Genomic DNA, 18,016 nt, shown 5'->3' with positions numbered 1-18,016 from the left:
AAAATTGGAAAAACCTCTGTCTTTGTCCTGAAGTTCTAGTACTATTTTAGACCATCCTTAGAACAGATCGGGCATCCAAGTCAAGGCATGACACAGTGAAGAAAGAAGACCACAGGTCTCGGTGGCCCTGATGCCAAGTTGTAGTCTTGATATCAGAATACTACCTTTTATCTACAGGGGTGTTTTTTTCTGCGTGTCTGCAGAGATGGAAGAAATGCAAATGAGGTGTGGTAGTAGCTTGTTTCCAGGAGTCTGCAGACAGTTGGTATTCATCTTACTGTTTGTGACTTCACTTAGGTGCTGTTTCTGCAGAAATCTAGTCAATGCTGAGCCAACTACCCTCTTCCACTATTTCCTATCTTGTCTATATTACAGCCAAAAATTCCTATTTCCATCACTTCTCAGTTTGATGTTCTCCAAGCTCCCACATCCACATAGGTACTGATAAATTCTTCCTACCCCAACAACAACACCTGAACTCTCAATAGCAGTTGGATCCTGTGCATTCCACTGGAAAAAAAAAATATCTATATGACCACTTTGAAAAATTAAGAGAAATGTTTCTCTAGCCCTCACCTGATTACAGATTTGACCTCCTCATGAAAAACAGAACTCACCATCTAGAAGACATCAATTTTGCCCAATTATGCTTTCTTTTTTATGACATCAAAACCAAAAAGACTTCAACACTTTGGCTTTCTCTCATGAACCAAAGGCTCTTGAATTTTATTTTCGTGTGTACTGTACCAGTGTCACAATATGATTTTATACCTTGATTGTACTTGCAATACAAAATCAATACAAACAGCATCAGTTCCTTTCTGAGACTATTATACTTTCCAATCTTGCTTAGCAGAACCTCTGAATTGTTGCCACTCGTGCAGGTAGAATCAAACATACAGGTTACTTAACTCAGCTGGGGACTGTCATCACTATTTAGTTAACATTTTCAGACAATTTACTGATCCCATACAAAGGCAGTAATGCTTTAAAATCCACAAAGTGCTTTCCAGCGACCCAAACTGTCTTAGCTACAGCAGAAATCACATACAACTGAGGTAAGAATACACAAATGGCAAAGTAATCTTGCTTTCCTGTCTAGCTTGCAATCTTCTCTACCAGCAAGTGAGATAAGCCGAGGATGAGGGTCGCATTTAACCCAGGAGCTGTGGACCAATGACCTAAGAAATACTTAGTTGATTAGAAGTGCTCCAGTTGATTAGCGTGCTCCTTCTCATCATGTCGTAAGTGAGATAAACACAATCTGGGAAAAGCTGATGTAACGCCTGCTGCTGTTATGGGAGAATTATGTTAACCCTGAATGTTCAGCCCTACAGGCTGTCTCAGGTATAAGCACAATTCTCTGCAAACTAGGTATGGCCCTCAGGCTTCCCTCAAGATGCCACTCACATTTTTTTATTGGCCAGATGTCAGTGTTGTTGGACAAACACAGTCAGATGTTACACCCACAGCTTCAGCAGACACTTTTCCTATCCTTGTTTTCCAATTGCTCAGGTTCCCACTGCTGGAAAACCAAACAGAAATCAACATTCTGCCCTTTTTATGAACTTCCCAAGATCTTGTTCAAATTTTACCATCCTAGAAGTTGACAAATACATGCTTACAGATAAACTGGGGATTACCACGTGTACAGTAATAGATTTTGGCTGGTGAAAGGGTAGCCAACTGCCAATAGCCAATCCTCTGACCTTTGGATGGTCTTTTGGCAATGCAATATCTGTGCAAAATATAAATGGTGTAGACGAGTAGCTAAAAAAAGATCAAGGCCAAGTCAAAGCTGGGATTAGACAGCGAGTCCCAAATAACTTCAGATTATAACAGAGATGTTTTAGTAATAGTTTAATACAGATAAATATATTTGTATATAATATATATTCATAATCACAAATATATATTTTAGGTTTATTGGTATTCTCGGTTTAAAAGATGTAGTTAACATAAGCTTCAATAAAAGCACTGTAACAACAGGGCAGTTCAAGAAGTACTTGAAGATGGTATAAGGCAGCACTGCCACAGAGAGACTGCCCTGTCTCACTTCCTCTCTCCTTGTGCCACTCCCAAGTTTTTGTACAACCATGTAGTAAGCAGGAAAGCTGAAAGCTGGCTAGACTTCTTTTGGATTAGTCTTAATGCAGACCAGTTCCCTAATCTGGTTCGTTGCATGGGTGCGCAAATGCTTGTCAAGAGAAGATTTAAGAGAAGGGGAAGGAGAATGTAGTTGTGAAACAAGCAGGCAGATATGGGGACAGCCTTTGCGCTTAAGCCTTTTGCTTAAAATACTAGACCTGTTTCTTTAGCATCCTGCATACTATTGCCTTGATTCTTTTGTTATTTGGCTTGACGAAAATCAGAGAAGGAGAATAATACCAATGCATACTAATGAACTCAGAAACATATTTTAATACAAATGGTATATGAATTTAAGCTCAGGTTGGCAATCCCCCTAGGCAAGTGATAGGATCCTACAGAAAAAGAATGATGGACTTTTCCAAGACTGCAAAATTTCCAGGAAGCCATTCATCATTTCATCATTCTACTTCCTAGCTGGGAAAAATGGTATTCATGTTAAGTCCTGCAACAATGAGGTAGCTATATCCAGATGATGGCGTTGAGAACGTAAAATAGACAGCAAAAATTACAAAACTAGTAAGTGTTGGTGAATCATTAGAAATTTGCCTGAGGTCATGCAGATTATTAGTCACAGAGAGCTGAAATACATCCTGCCATTGCTGATGAGCAGTCTAACCACTTGAGACATCTTTCCTGTGTGCCCTAAAATAACTGTTTCTTACTAGAATGCATTCAAACTATTGACATAATGCCCATGACTATGAAAAATCTTCTACACTGATTTAGGATTAAGTACCTCTCCTCCGATCTTTGTGGCCAACAAGAGATTACAGAAGTTGCTTTAAAAAGTAGTTTCCAGTACCTTGGCTGTAGAACAGGACAGAGTTCCATGTTTACTAGCTGAACTCTGGTGCAGATACATTGGAAAAGTGAAAAAAGAGATAAATGGGGTTATACTCCCTGTTCCAAACCCCAGCTCTTTCTTTCAAAAATGCCCACACCCCTTGGCCTTGACAGGCAGGGCTGAGTAGGTTCCCTCTTCTACTTCAAGTGGCATCTGCCTCTGAGTACTTCTAGCAAAACTGCATCAGATTTTTTGAAGTTCATTCACAGGGTGCTTTATTTACATATCAAGAAACTTGATTAACCTTGCGGGCAGCTTACCTGGGCTGCAGAGGTGGAGCAACTCAGCCTCTGTCGGTACATATTGGTCAATACTGTGTGGCCCAAATGCAGCAGTATTATTTCTAAGGCCTTGAAACAGTATGCTTGATCTTGTGTGGCACAGAAACAAAGTCAATAAAACTTACCAAACACAAAGCAGCTCCATACAGAAGCAGCTCCACTGTCTCCTGGCTGGACCTCAGCTATTTTATAGAGATGTCATGCTGAGCCTCCTAAGTACTCCTCACTGTGTCCTGTAGCACACATACTACTTGGGATTACCTTGGACAATGAGGATTTGACTGTAATTTTCCTATCATAGAATCATAGAATGGTTTGGGTTGGAAGGGACATTAAAGCTCATTTAGTTCCAACCCTCCTGCCATATGCAAGCACACCTTCCACTAGACCAGTTTTGAGCAACCAGTAGGTTGCTCAAAGCCCTGTCCAACCTGGCCTTGAACACTGCCAGGGCACCCACAACTTCTCTGGGCAATCTGTTCCAGTGCCACACCACCCACATAGTGAAGAATTTCTTCCCTATATGCAATCGAAATCTACCCTCCTTCAGTTTAAACCCATTCCTCCTTGTCCTGTCCCTACCTACCCATGTAATAACTCCCTCTCCACCTTTCTTGTAGGCCCCTTTAGGTACTGGAAGGCTGCTATAAGGTCTCTCCAGAGCCTTCTCTTCTCCAGACTGAACAAGCCCAACTCTCTCAGCCTGTCTTTATAGGAGAGGTGTTACAACCCTCTGAGCATCTTCATGGCCTACTCTGACCTCGCTTAAGCAGGTCACGGCTCCTCTTATGCTGGGGGTCCCATTGCTGAATGCAGTACTGCAGGTGGGATCTTACGAGATCATAGAAGAGGGGGACAATCACACTCCTGACCATGCTCCTTTTGATGCAGACCAAGATATGGTTGGCTTTCTGGGCTGCAAGCACATGTTGCCAGGTGATATTGAGCTTCTCACTGACCACCAACACCCCCAGGTCCTTCTTCTCAGGGCTGCTATTCAGACTATCAGTGCTATCAGCACATTTTGCTTCCATTTGAACAAGTCACGTCTGTACCAAGCAAAACACTTGACTGAAGTCTGCAAAGTTTTGTGATCAGTTTTTGCCACCAGTGGCAATGAAGCCTATTAACTGTTTCTGGGACATGTATCGCTTAATGTACTCAGAGAAACACCTGGGAAACACCCTGCACTTGACAGTGAAGGAAAGAAGCCAACATCAGCCATGGTCACCGTATCACCTTACTGTATGCCTGATGATTCCTAGGAAAGACCACCACCACATAGCACCTCTGACAAAAGGAAGCAGTCACTTGGGACATAGTACAATAAATCTGGCAATGCTCTCCTACCTGTTTCAGAAAAATATGAATAGGGGTCTTTTCCTTTTAAATAAGTTACATAAACACAGCAACACTGAGATGACCATTTACTTTCTTTGGTTACATTCACCTAAAGCAAAACGCACTGCCACAGGACAAGCCAACCACCTCTCAGGTTAGCAACCTCTAAATACTCCCTATTCTATCAATCTCCATTCTCTTTTAGAAACCCAGCAGCCTTTACCGGCGGTCAGGCTGAAGACTAGGCAGCCATCTGACGAGCCCAGCCAGCCCTGCGGCCGGGCAAACACACCATACGAGACGGGGCCCTACAAAGCCCACCCGTGACCAGAACGCCTCCGGGCTGCAGACCGCGGCCCGCGCGCCGCCTACCGCGCATGCTGAGCGGGACGCAAGCACACCGCCCAGCGCCCCGCCCCGCCGCCCGCCTTCCCGGGGAGGGGCGGGGCGTAGCCCAGCCCAGCCCGCCCCGCCCGCGAGCTCCCGGCTGCCCCGGCGCGCCTGCGCGTTTCCCGGTCTCGTCTCTCCCGTCGTTCTCAGCGCCGCACGGTGCTAGGCCCCAGCGGAGCGGACATGGCGCTTCACGTCCCTAAGGCCCCGGGCTTCGCCCAGATGCTCAAGGAAGGGGCGAAGGTGGGAGCGGCACTGGGCAGGGACTGGTCCCCCCGGGGGGGTGTGGGATGCGGGGAGGTGGCAGGGAGTCTCAGCATAGCGGCGCGGGGAAGGTTCTGGAAGGCCGGTAGGCCCCGGTGGTCCATGGGTCCCGCGGGGTGGGGGCCCGGGCGGCTTTGCGCCCCCCGACACCCCCGGCCTGGGACCTCTCGGCGGCCGGTGTGCGGCGGGGGCCGGCCCCGGTGTCTGTCGGGCCGCGCCGCTGGCGGCGAGAGGGCGGCGCCTGGCGCACGCGGTCTTCGAGAAGGCTCTGCTGCTTCCGCATCATCTTGTTCGCTGTGCCCGGAGGCGCTGCCTTGCCTTCTCGCCGCCCCGGCCCCCCACAGTCCCTCCCGAGCGGAGCGGCTGGAAGCTGTGTCAGGAAGGCGTGTGTTTGGAGAGCTCGTATAGGCGGTGGTCAGCAAAAGTCAACCGGGCCCTCTAGATTTAGCTTCTCAGAGGTGTCCCGATTGTTATGTACGTCCTTTGATGCTCTTACTGTGCCCATAAGAAAAGTACCTCTGCCAGCGTTGTAGAGTAACACACAATTTTCCGTATATTTCCTTTCCATAAATCCGTTTTCATTGTGTGTAACGCTAACATAGTGTAGATTTTGGTAGTAGCCAGAGACTGTTCCTAATAAAGCAGAGTCATTCTTTGAGAAAGTGGGCAGAAAGCAAGCACGTCTGGTGGGATTTTTTTAATTCAGAGGAAAATAAAATTTCTGGTTGCTGCTACTTAACAGGAAAGCAAAGCTGGCAACTCAGAAAGCTGTGTTTTACTTTTCAGAATCTTTCTTGGAGACCAAGAATGGCATATATTGAGGGCAGGGGGAGAGCAAGGAAACAAAGTGGCCTGGATGCTCTAGTAGAGATTCCAAGGCCAGAACAGCAAGAACTGCCTTTTACAAAAGAAAAGCTGGCATTCTGAGATTTTGTTCTTTTGTATTTCGAGAGCAAATATTAGAGAGTACCTTTCTTCCCTCTCTTATGGCCTACACAGTATGTTTTACCCTGCTCTTTCTTCAGGCCCTTTCTGTGGATCCCTCCTTTTCTTAAGGCTTCCAAACTGAAGCCAGGCTGATTGGCTTCTCAAACACAGATATCTTACAGATCATTATGAATTTTCATACTGTACATGTTTGAGCCTAGAACTGAGTTAAATTATTTTTGTGGAATAGCTGTGCGCAAAACTGCGTGCTTACAGAACCCTTGCCCTTCTCAAATGTGGTATTGGTTATTTTCCGTTTCCCTTTGGCATGCCACTAAATTTTTTTTGGAAGACTTAAGACATGCAAACTATTGAAAACTGAGTCACTGTTCAGATTTTCTGTTCAGAGCTTACAGAGCCTGCTGAACTGCCTAGTTGAGGAGCACACAGTAGTTATTTTCTTGCTGCCTTTGGGTAAAATTTAGTTTCCCTTTTAAACCTTTAAGTGAAATGCAAAATCTAGGTTGACGAAACCATTGACTCAGTAGATTATCACTGCTTTGATGAGAAATGACTAGTTAATCCTTTTCGTTCTTTGTTAGCCTAATTCTAAATAACTTTCTTTGTAGCATTATTCAGGACTAGAAGAAGCTGTCTATAGGAACATCCAGGCATGCAAAGAACTTGCGCAAACCACTCGTACAGCTTATGGACCAAATGGTAAATAAATCCTAAAATCAGTGTAGTGTTTTTGAGCAAATGTTGTGTTTGAGGAAGCACGTTAGACTTGTTCTGGAATGCTAAAAAGTCTTTGTGGCTGTATAGCTAAGACTTTGTTTTGTTAGCTCTTGATTTATGCTATACAGTGTACCTGACTTGCCAGTTTTTTGTGTGAGTTTTTGTCCTTTTTGCTGTCTTGCTGTATGGAAGACCTACAAAAATGAAAGACTAACTTGGTAGATAGTCCTAATGAATATACGCGTATTATGTCTGACCAGATATACCAATACAAGAGGTGTTCTGCAGTATTTGTTAATTAAATTATGTACTAATATTATTTTGAAGAGAAATCGGCTTATTCAGAAATTACTGATTTCTTCTCATTGTAGTACATTCTCAAGGGTTAGTTCACAAGAATATTTCAGTTTCATGAATTATAAACAGGGTTAACATTTTAATGTATAAGATATACTTGAAGTTTATGGAATGGTATCTGTGTACAAAATGCTGCTTTCCTAATGAATGCTTTTTTTATTTTTTTTTTCCTTCCACAAGGAATGAACAAAATGGTTATCAATCATTTGGAGAAGCTCTTCGTTACAAATGATGCTGCTACTATCTTGAGAGAGCTGGATGTAAGTTTTTTTGCTTCAGAAGATGTCAGTTGTGAACTAGTGTTTCCATTCATGGGTTGTGATGGTTCTGAATGTTTAATAAATACATGCCATGCTGACAGATGATTTACATGTGTCATTTTGTAAGTCGTTGACATCTCTTACTGGATTTGAGGAAAGTCAGTGGGCTGTATCCACAGCAAGGAACAGAACTCTTCTGTGAAGCAGGATTAAGTAGTTGCAGAGTATGCTTAATAATTGTCTACTTTTTGTCCCCCAGACCAGTGTAGATTTGGAAGAGTGCATGTCTGGACAATTCAGTGTTTGGAAAACTCTGCATGAAATCGCTGTGATGTTTATCTTCCAGTGTTGGTGGTTGCTGTAGTCTCCTGTCTGCTTAGAATAGGTTAATTGCGTTTAAAGAAGCTGAAGATATAGCAGCATCCTCCTGTGGATACAGTAAAAGTGTGGGAAGACTAATCTGTAGTAACTTTTTCTCTTACTCTCAACTTAATATTTGTGTTTTGATACAAACAATACCTTACTGAATTCTGTACTTACTGGTAGAAATTGTGTAAGTATTAAGTATTTCCTTAATGCAGTGTGTTAATGTGGACTATTTACTGAATCTAAGGAGTCTTGCATATTACTTTCTGGGATAAAATGACAGTGTTTTTATTGCCTTGGAAGGAAAGGGAAAGCAGTGCAATGTGTAAGCAGAAAAAACACTAAACTGGTATTTAGACATTTACTTGGCATGTTACGCATCCAAATTCAGCTTGAAGGTCTAAACTTCCTTTTGCTGAGCTTGATTGTGAAACTATTGCATCCTATAAAAGTAGTACAGAACCAATATTGGGGATGTCTGATTTATGCTGTAGGGGAAATGTTCGGATCTCTGTTTTCTTCATACATGCCATTCGCTTACTAGGGAAGGTAGCCAGTTAAGATAATCTGTCCTTCTTTCTTTTTCCAATTTTGTGCATTCTTAGTATCTTTAAGTACAATTTAAATATTTTAGAGAGCTTGTACTGGATGCACAGAAAAAACCTGAAGCTGTAGTTTAGGTGGATTGTAAGTAACTAAGATATGTAACTTCTTTTAAAGGTCCAGCATCCTGCTGCAAAAATGCTTGTGATGGCTTCCCACATGCAAGAGCAAGAAGTTGGAGATGGAACAAACTTTGTCCTTGTTTTTGCTGGTCTTCTTCTGGAGTTAGCAGAAGACCTTCTGAGGATGGGGTTATCAGTCTCAGAGGCAAGTCATACTGTCATTACAACTCGCAGAGCTTGAATTCACACTAGAATTCTTGGATCATGGTATTGTGAACTGTCTGCTTCCTTCTGAAGTAATTTTTTAGATACACACATGAAGAACAACAGTAGAACAGAAGTTTTGCTGCTTGTGATTTCTTGCTACACTTGCAAGCTTTTGCTTTTGTTGATGTTTAATGGTCCTTTGAAAAGAAGGTACAAGCAGTATGAAGTGGTGTAGTGAATATTTGTTGTTTGCTTCACAGGTGATTGAAGGATATGAAAAAGGTTGCAAGAAAGCCCTGGAAATCCTTCCAGACTTGGTGTGCTGTTCTGCAAAGAACCTTCGAGATGTTGAAGAAGTAGCATCTTTGTTGCACACTTCAGTGATGAGCAAACAATATGGCAATGAGCAATTTTTGGCAAAGCTTATTGCTCAGGCCTGTGGTAAGTGGACAAGAACAGATGTGTACATGCATCTAAAAAACTGAATGGTTTTGCTTATGATTGTTACTAATGTCTTCGTGTAAGATAAAAGGTATGTTTGGTTTATCAGGTTGAATTAGATGGAATGATTTAGCCTCTGAAATGAGTATAACCTTCTTTCTTGTGTTGAACTCTTTGTTGGTATTGTGGCTCAGAAAAGGTCTGTTTCCTACTAAAACTTCATAGAAACAGATTTCTAGTCTTTAAAAGCAGAAACCATCTTTCTTCCTCTTACCATCTGGAAAATATGTTGCACTTCATATAAGCTGTTGCTAGTCTCAGCCACAACAATGGAAGCAGGACTGTAGTTGTGTTGAGTTGTTGTTTTCTCCCTTTAGATTTCCAGGAAAAAAACCTTTCATGTTTAGTTTTAAGTGTTTTCTGAAAATATTCTATGTCAGACTTCACTCTTGAATGTACGTGTGTAAACGGATATTTGAATTTAATTAACTGAGCAGCCTGAATAGGTGTTGCTTTCTGATTGCTACTTCGTAAAAACAAAATTTGTTTCTCTTGATGCAGGTTATTAGCAGATTAAAATTGCCTTAAATTTAGGCAGGCATCTCAAACCACTGAATTTTAGTACTTCAGAAAAACTCCAGGCATTATTTATAGTCATTGATCTACTTTATTCATTAACCACCACAAATTAATTTCATTTTCTTTCATTTCTTTCCTCCAGTTTCTATTCTTTCGGATTCTGGTCATTTCAATGTTGATAATATCAGAGTGTGCAAAATTGTGGTAAGTTGGAAGTAGCTAGCTTTACTGTATTATCAAGGTAAACAGTTTAATGAAAGTTAATTTTCAGATCTTTAAATTTCAGAAGTGCCGTATATTCTCGTTTCTGTTGTGTTGTGGCATGTGTAGTAAGTTTTGGAAATTGGTCTTTATATTCCTTATTTAGTGGTCAGTAGCAACTTTCAGAAACAAAAATCATTAAAATCATGAAAGTATGCACTTAAGCCAGATACATTAACTTTATTGTACACAGGGATGTTGACTGCATCTTTGTTGTAGAAGCAGTCACAAGATTAGGCTAAAATGCAGACTGGCAGAAATGTAGCTGTCTAATCTTGCATTCATTTTGTCAGGCCTCAGTATAGTGTGTAGGGTAGGAATAAGTTTATATCTAGTATGAATTTCCCCTGCTAATAAATACATAACAAATTGAGCACAGAAAATGTATGTCATAGGTTTTAGCTGGACCACCAAATAATCTTAAAATGGAAACCTGTAAGACAATGTTTGGTGTTGCTAAATCAGCTTTGGTCTTATTTCTTTATTCTGCAATGAAAACTTAGGTTGCTACATTCAAATGAATGTAAGGACTGCCTTTCCTAAAGGGTGTAGTGCAGCTTTCTGGCAAGAAATGATTGATACAGCTTTCCCCCATTCCATTTCTTTCCTTTCAGGGTGCTGGTATCTCTGCTTCCTCAGTACTGCATGGCATGGTTTTTAAAAAAGAAACTGAAGGAGATGTCACTTCTGTCAAAGATGCAAAAATAGCTGTGTATTCCTGCCCTTTTGATGCTATGATAACTGAAACTAAGGTATGTTAAAGCTCAGAATAAGTTGTGTATCTGTTTATGCTCATGTGCTCTTATTTTTAGACGTGACTATAAATATTGTTGACACTTGATGATTGAGATATTTTTGTTAATATTGAGTTCATTAGTTTAAAAAAAGTTCATAGAAAACATCTGAACCCAGTTTTACTTCAGAGGGGTTTTGGGGTTTGCGAGGTGGTTTTGCTGGGTTATTTCAGGTATGTGCTAGAATGTCTGAACCTCAGGGTTGTCTATAAACGCTAAAGTGCCTTTTTTTTGACTTCTTTTGCCCTATTTCATGGCAAGGGTGGCAGCATTATGAAATAGGATGACTTTGGGTTTATGGATAAGGTTGGGAGACAAAATGATTTGTCTGAAACTTCTAGGCATGCAGTTAACATTGAATTGATAACAATGTATGTGTTTTATTTTTTACTAGGGCACTGTACTTATAAAGAATGCTGAAGAGCTGATGAATTTCAGTAAGGGAGAAGAAAATCTAATGGATTTGCAAGTGAAAGCTATTGCTGATAGTGGTGCAAATGTAGTAGTAACGGGTGGCAAAGTGGCAGACATGGCACTTCACTATGCCAACAAATACAATCTTATGTTAGTCAGGTAAGTGCTAGAAGAATGTAAAAACATTTCATCTACCAGATTTATCAGATTACTTGCCATATTGGCACTTGCCTCTCAAATTGGAAAGAAACTATTGCAGACCGTTTGGTTTTCTACTGATCAAAACCTGAGCTCTGCAGTTTGGTTGTTTCATAGCATATGTTTCTTGATAGTATTTCACCTCAGTATGACAGCTGATCAGGGAGTAACTTGTGTATATGCTACTGTTATTCTGACTTTAAGTGTCATTATAGCACAGTTGAAATTAAGAATATCCAAATTTGTGGATCTAGTAAAGAGGGATGTGGCCTCAGAGGCATGTAAGACTATGCCACAATGGTTCTGCCTGGTCATAGTCTTCATGTGATGGCTTAACAATGATGAGATGCCTCCATGCATCACTGACATATTGATGAGTGGAAGAACTAATTCTTAATACTTTGTTATTTTTGTGGGCCTTAAATCATCTCCTCTAAATAAAGCATATTTGTGCGTCCTTGAACTATATTCTGTACAACGTAAGTCAGATTTACTAGCAGTAGCTTTCATCTTGCACAAATAAGTGGATCTTTGTTGAAAGCTGTAAATTTATTCGGGGTATCCAAAAAGTTTGAACTTCTGAAAACGGAGCATGATACTGTAATCTTTTTCATAACAAAGAGAGATCATTCTAGAAGTGCTGTAAAGATCCATTCAAGTCTTAATGCACTAGATTATTGATAGTTTTCATCAGTTTGAACTACTTGTTTTTAAATTCTTAGTTTTTGCATAGCATTCCTGAAAACCGTAACTGAAAGAGATGAATGGATTTTATAACTTGGTGCAGTAAATCTTGATAGACATCATTAGTTTACAGAACGCTGCCAAGTTAAGAGAATATTTGTGTGTGTTAACATTTGTTCTGCAAACCTGTTTTTAAAGGTTGAACTCAAAGTGGGATCTGAGAAGACTCTGCAAAACTGTTGGTGCAACAGCCCTACCCAGACTGGTATGGACTTTTCAAATGAGTAGGAGGGAGAGAACTGATGAGGAGGTTCACCTCTTAACTCTTGTTTTTCTTTACAGACTCCCCCTACTCTAGAAGAAATGGGTCATTGCGACAGCGTGTATTTATCAGAGATTGGGGATACGCAGGTTGTTGTTTTTAAGCATGGTATGTTTGTTCCTTACAGCTCCTAGTGTTACTGTCCTAGAAGTACGATGTTCTTGTGTTTTGCGTTTAACAAAATTCAGTAATGCACATGTCTGAACAGAAAAAGAGGATGGTGCCATTTCTACTATCCTCATTCGTGGGTCTACAGACAATCTGATGGATGACATAGAGCGAGCAGTGGATGATGGTGTAAATACTTTCAAAGTACTCACAAGGGTAAGTAACCAGTTATCAAAACTGAGCTATATAATGAGTTTGAAGCAAAACTCATGCTTGCTTTGTCCTCATTTGCTACATAGGCTGTAGCAGATACTCATCAGCTTAGGAACCTTCTTGAGGCATAGAGAAGACTGTGTAGATGGCTGCCAACATTGTTGTGAATGCAGTGTATGTGAAAGATGGTGCTCAGCTCTGAGTGTACTGCTCCTAATTTTCCAGTAATGAATGAGTTCTTGAAGATAGATTAGTTTTACCACATTGTCATAGCAGTCGGCTATTGCTTGACAATTTCCCTAAATGTTTTATAATGCTCCTTGGAAGCCAGGGACAGAGAAAAGCTAGATAGCTTTGTCACTGGGGATCAGAAGGAACTGACTGGTCCGATACTGAATTTCTCGTTCATTGGTGACAAGATACTCTTCTTCCACATACTACAGATAGGTTTTAGAGATGGAAGAATTCAGTTCTTCAGAGTTTCTTCTGAGCAGCTTTTGTGGACTTAAATGTTCATCTTTGATTTTTTTTTTTTTTTTTTTTTAATACAAAAGGAAATGATTGTGAATTTACTCAGAAGGTGGCATGCAAAAAATGCTAAACTTCTGTTTGACACTTAATGTCCTGTATATACCAGGACATGCACAAAGAGTTAAAGTGCAGAAGCAGCCATAGTCTCTGTATTTATTTTTGTCCAGGAGTTGGCCTGACTTATGATTTATGATGATTACTTTTCTGTTAGAAAGACTGGGAGTTCTTCAGTGAATCCTGGTTTGCTAAAGGATAAACAAAATGCTTAATTTAAAAGTTAGTGTACAGTAGATTTGTTTCCTGCATGGTATTTCCCAACAGTGGAATGTTGGGAAAGTTAATGGAAAAGGTGAGAAAGTCTAGGAATTCTTTTATCAGTTAGGCAAGAGTTTAAATTACTTTATAAAAACCCCAAACCAACCCTCCACCCAAAAAACTCAAAACCAAAACAAAACCAAACCCCACAACCAACCAATCAAACACAAATCCCACTGCATTATTATTTTGCTTTTACATGAAAAGCTATTCTATTCAAAGACATGGGAACAAATGAGTAAATTTTGGTAAATTTCTATTGTAATGCATGTTTGTTCTGAAGCATATTCTTAATAAGTCTGCGTGGGATAAAGTTGTGTTGCAGTCTTCATAGAATGTATGAATTTTAAAAGTGAAAATTAATGCCACACTTTAACCAAAACTTTGTGTTTTGGGATGGTATGTTCACAGGATAAACGTCTTGTTCCTGGAGGTGGTGCAACAGAGATTGAGTTAGCCAAGCAGATCACATCCTATGGAGAGGTACAGGAAATGGGCACTTTATTTCTTTTTTTATACAACTTAGACACACATACATACTTATTTAAATATATATGTGACTTATACAAATAGATACTATTATACCTAAATTTTTTAAATGCTGACATGGTTTTCAACTTCACTTTAGACTTGTCCTGGGCTTGACCAGTATGCCATCAAGAAGTTTGCTGAGGCGTTTGAAGCCATTCCTCGAGCACTGGCAGAAAACTCTGGAGTAAAGGCTAATGAGGTCATCTCCAAACTTTATGCTGTGCATCAGGAAGGAAGCAAAAATGTTGGATTTGATATTGAGGTAAATAGTCTTTAGCGTTACTTGGTGCTTTGCCATCCAGGGTTATATTTAATATACACATGATTCATACTGATAGAGGTACTTTAAATCACTGAATTTGTGTTGTATGGTCTAGAAGAATAACTTCTTAGAGTTGTAATAACCAGCCAGCAAGCAGTTAAATTCAATGTAGTATAGCAGCCTTCTGTTGAAGGTATAGTGAGATACTGAACTGATGTGATGGAGAATAAGTCCTTAGTAATTACTTAGTCTTCCTGCTAATGGATTAGGAACAAAGGTTTTCTGAAGAGAGGAGAGGAGATTAGAAAAGTGATAACTTCTTTTAAACCTGTAACCTTGAAAGCCCAGTAACTTGCTAGGTAGAAGCCTGAGGAAGTTCTGAACAATGTTTTCACCCTGTCTGATAGGCTGAAGCTGCTGCTGTGAAGGATATGTTGGAAGCTGGTGTACTAGACACATACCTTGGAAAATTCTGGGGTATCAAGCTCGCTACGAATGCAGCAGTAACTGTCCTAAGGGTAGATCAGGTAAGATCACAAGTAATTTGGGCACTGAATTGAAATCTTGAATTAAGTGTGCAGAACATGTGAATCTTCCTGGAATGCAAGATAGAAAAATAGGATACTTAAAAATGTGGTTTGTTTATTGCTGAAAGCCTGGAAGTCATTCTCTGAAGAGCTCATAATTTGGAATGTTGTGATGTTGTCACTTCCATAAGATCACTTTTAATGTTTTGGGTTTTTTTTAAGATTTGACATTTTGATACTCATAGCCCAGAAAGCTATCCTAACTTTTGTAGAAGCAAGATTTTAAACAGAAGAAACCTTCTGTCATATATTTTCACATGAAAATCCAACTTTTAGGGAAAATAGATGTTATAATCTTAATGATAAAAATGTTGATTTTTCATGTTTTGTGGAACTTCAGCAAAAATGTATTTGCATGTAAAATTTCTGTAGATTATTATGGCAAAACCAGCAGGTGGTCCAAAAGTCCCTAAGCAACAAGGACATTGGGATAAGGATGACTGGAAAGATGAGCCTGAAAAATAGTGTGCAGTAAGCTGTCTCTAGCAGAGAGGTATCTGTGTGTGTGAGCACATGCATGAGTATATATTGACAAGCACATGGCAGATGATAACTTTCTTGAGGACATGTGACACTGCTGTCTTAGGTGTGCTGATTGCTACATTTTGTATTTATGCCTTTGCAAAGGAATTCTACTCCTAAACCTAAGCTTCGATTAAGTGATGACAAGTGCAGTTTTAGTTTTGCTTGTCATTATCACAGGTACAGGAAAAGAGCCTTTCACATGGTAGGATGAGTGGACTTTAGGCATTTTAAGTGTTACTCAGTAAAGTTTAGACTATAATTCAGACTAATAGCTCGGATAATTTTGCTTTCTGTAGTGTGCATTCTGGAAACCCATCACTCCTATTTTTGCACTTGCTTTCTGTAGACTAACCATAATTTGCATGCAAAAATGAGGTAAAAGCCCTTTTCTTGTGTATCAGGGCTCAGCTTCTGGTATTTACAAAAAAAATCCCCAACCCAAACAAATGTGCAAGTATCTCAATTAGATGGATAAAAATAAGATTGAGGCTTAGTTTCAGACTAGGGAAATTGCATTAATTTTAGTGAATGTTGACAGAATCATAGGGCTGTAAGAGTCTGATTCTAACCTTTACATTTTTCTGTTCCCTGTTATCTTTTAAGATCATTATGGCAAAACCAGCTGGTGGCCCTAAACCTCCATCAGGAAAGAAGGATTGGGATGAAGACCAAAATGCTTGAACAATTTATACTTAAGTGACATGATAACGTGAGTTTTTTGATATTCCAGCCAGAGCCTGTCATGATGTTTTGCTCTGTTGCCTTTAAGTTATGAATGGTGTCTGATGGAGTGCAGAACTTCAGGCACACCAATAAATATACTTGCTGTTAAAACGTTAACTGTCGCATTATTTGGAGTTAGCATGATGTGGTTGTTCCCAGGCATTTATGTGTGGGTTGACCTTCCTCACCAGGACGGGGGCAGAACATAAGGTGAAAAAGCTCATGGGTTGAGGTGGAGAAAGGGAGATCCCTTACTGATTACTGCAACAGGCATTTGCAGAAAATTAACTTATTAGCAATTAAAGAGGAATTGGAGAGTGAGAAGGAATTAAAGAAATTAAACTGTTCCTGTCCACCTCCCCTTCTTCCCAGGCTAAGATGTATTCCTTTATTCCAGCTCCTCTACCTCTTCCCCAATCCTGAGTGGTGAAGGGGATGGGGAATGGGGGTTGTGGTCAGGCTGTAACAGCTCCTCTTTGCTGCTCCTTCTTATGCACACTTTTCCCCTCCTCCCCTACCACGGTACAGTCCTTGTTGAGCTGCTTCAGCATGGTGGGTCCTCTGTAGTTTATAGTCAACCAGGAACAACTGGCTCCTCCAGCAACACTTGCCCCAGTGTGGGTTCCTCATTGCAGACTGCAGCTTCCTTCAAGGCATACATCCCCCTAACTCTGGCCTGGGAGCCTCCATGACTGCAGTGAGGAAGCCAGTATGGTTCTCTGTGAGCTGCAGGCGTTCAACCTGCTTCAGCATGGTCTCTCCATGGGCTGTGACGGGTGCCTGGAGCTGCTCCTCTCCTTCGGTGCGTGCAGGGATACTTCTTAAACTTTTCCCTTCAAGCCCTGACACCATTTTGCTTTCTCCAAGGTGCCACCACCTTGGCTGAAGGGCTCAGATGTGCCCTGGTGTGGGTCTGTTAGAGGGGGCTGTGTCCAGCAGCAGCCAGGCCCAGCCTCTCCTCAGAGGCCACAGCTGCACCCAGTACAGTGGATGAGGGGAGACTATGAGCCTGCTGCAGGAACTTCTGGAAAGCATACTCTAATTGCTGTAGCTCTTTACTGTACTCCTTGCCCAATATTTGAGTGTAAAAAGTCAAACGAAAGAAAAGAACCAAGTATGGCAACAGGTTCATTTATTTTTGTTTCACACATCAGCTTCATCGTCACCCTTTAAAGAGTCTCCATGCTCTCAAAATGGCAGCCTGACTGCAGTGAACTGCATCTCATTCTAATGGCCTTAAAAATAAAGGCTGGGCAGCACTGGCTAGCATGATGCAGAATACCGGAATCTTTCAAGTGAAGCCCTCTGTTAAGATTCTTCTTGGAAAGTAAACAGCTTGTGTGTCTCAGAGTAACTTGGAAGGAGAACTGCACTTGAAATTCAAGCCACTTCAGTAATTAATGCTTTTATTACTCTTGCCGGTGCTACTGTTTCACAGCCAGAAGGGAGTGGAAGGCTAAATCAAGTCTAGAACTATCTTATGCCTAAATAAGGCTGCCATACAGCAGCTACACTAATGCTTGCTTTATAGTCCGTTGCTGGTGTAGCTAAAAAATAAACTCAGCAAGTTTTCAGAAGGATTGGCATACTGATAACAGTCAGCTGCACAAGTGCTGCTGCTGCTGCTGACTGTAAGGGTAACAAGAACAAGACTGCCCATTTCCTTAGCGAGGTTGTGAAAAATGCACTGAATGTAAGCAGCTGCTGCTCTAGCATGAACAAGCCAAGATTTTATTT

At 40.8% G+C, this 18,016-nt stretch overlaps 1 protein-coding gene across 3 annotated transcripts; it reads left to right on the top strand.

Annotated features, from left to right (window-relative positions):
* Positions 1-5,084: 5,084 nt before the first annotated feature.
* CCT8 (chaperonin containing TCP1 subunit 8) lies at positions 5,085-16,396 on the top strand. Of its 3 annotated transcripts, none has more exons than XM_065676782.1 (16): positions 5,085-5,250; positions 6,828-6,918; positions 7,474-7,553; positions 8,640-8,789; positions 9,052-9,232; positions 9,954-10,015; positions 10,687-10,824; positions 11,261-11,439; positions 12,361-12,427; positions 12,505-12,592; positions 12,693-12,808; positions 14,063-14,134; positions 14,280-14,444; positions 14,852-14,971; positions 15,404-15,502; positions 16,160-16,248. In XM_065676782.1, the coding sequence occupies exons 1-15, from the start codon at positions 5,191-5,193 to the stop codon at positions 15,494-15,496; spliced, it is 1,662 nt and encodes a 553-aa protein (XP_065532854.1). In that variant the 5' UTR covers positions 5,085-5,190; the 3' UTR covers positions 15,497-15,502; positions 16,160-16,248. The 3 variants fall into 3 exon arrangements, with proteins under 3 accessions (XP_065532854.1, XP_065532853.1, XP_065532855.1); XM_065676781.1 differs by having other exon boundaries at positions 15,404-15,524; positions 16,160-16,247; XM_065676783.1 differs by lacking the exon at positions 15,404-15,502 and having other exon boundaries at positions 5,086-5,250; positions 16,160-16,396.
* The last annotated feature ends 1,620 nt before the right edge of the window (positions 16,397-18,016 follow it).

Source organism: Lathamus discolor, chromosome 4 (assembly GCF_037157495.1).
Source record: "Lathamus discolor isolate bLatDis1 chromosome 4, bLatDis1.hap1, whole genome shotgun sequence".
NCBI classification, from domain to species: Eukaryota; Metazoa; Chordata; class Aves; order Psittaciformes; family Psittacidae; genus Lathamus; species Lathamus discolor.
Note: the sequence above shows the minus strand (reverse complement) of the source record. Positions and strands in the feature narration are given on the sequence as shown.

Bases quoted from the DNA above. Each gene is read 5' to 3' on its own strand.
- CCT8 (XM_065676782.1), top strand. From the start codon at position 5,191: ATGGCGCTTCACGTCCCTAAGGCCCCGGGCTTCGCCCAGATGCTCAAG. The intron at 9,233-9,953 runs GTAAGTGGACAA...TCTTTCCTCCAG, and splicing joins GCTTATTGCTCAGGCCTGTG to TTTCTATTCTTTCGGATTCT. The intron at 14,445-14,851 runs GTAAATAGTCTT...CCTGTCTGATAG, and splicing joins ATGTTGGATTTGATATTGAG to GCTGAAGCTGCTGCTGTGAA.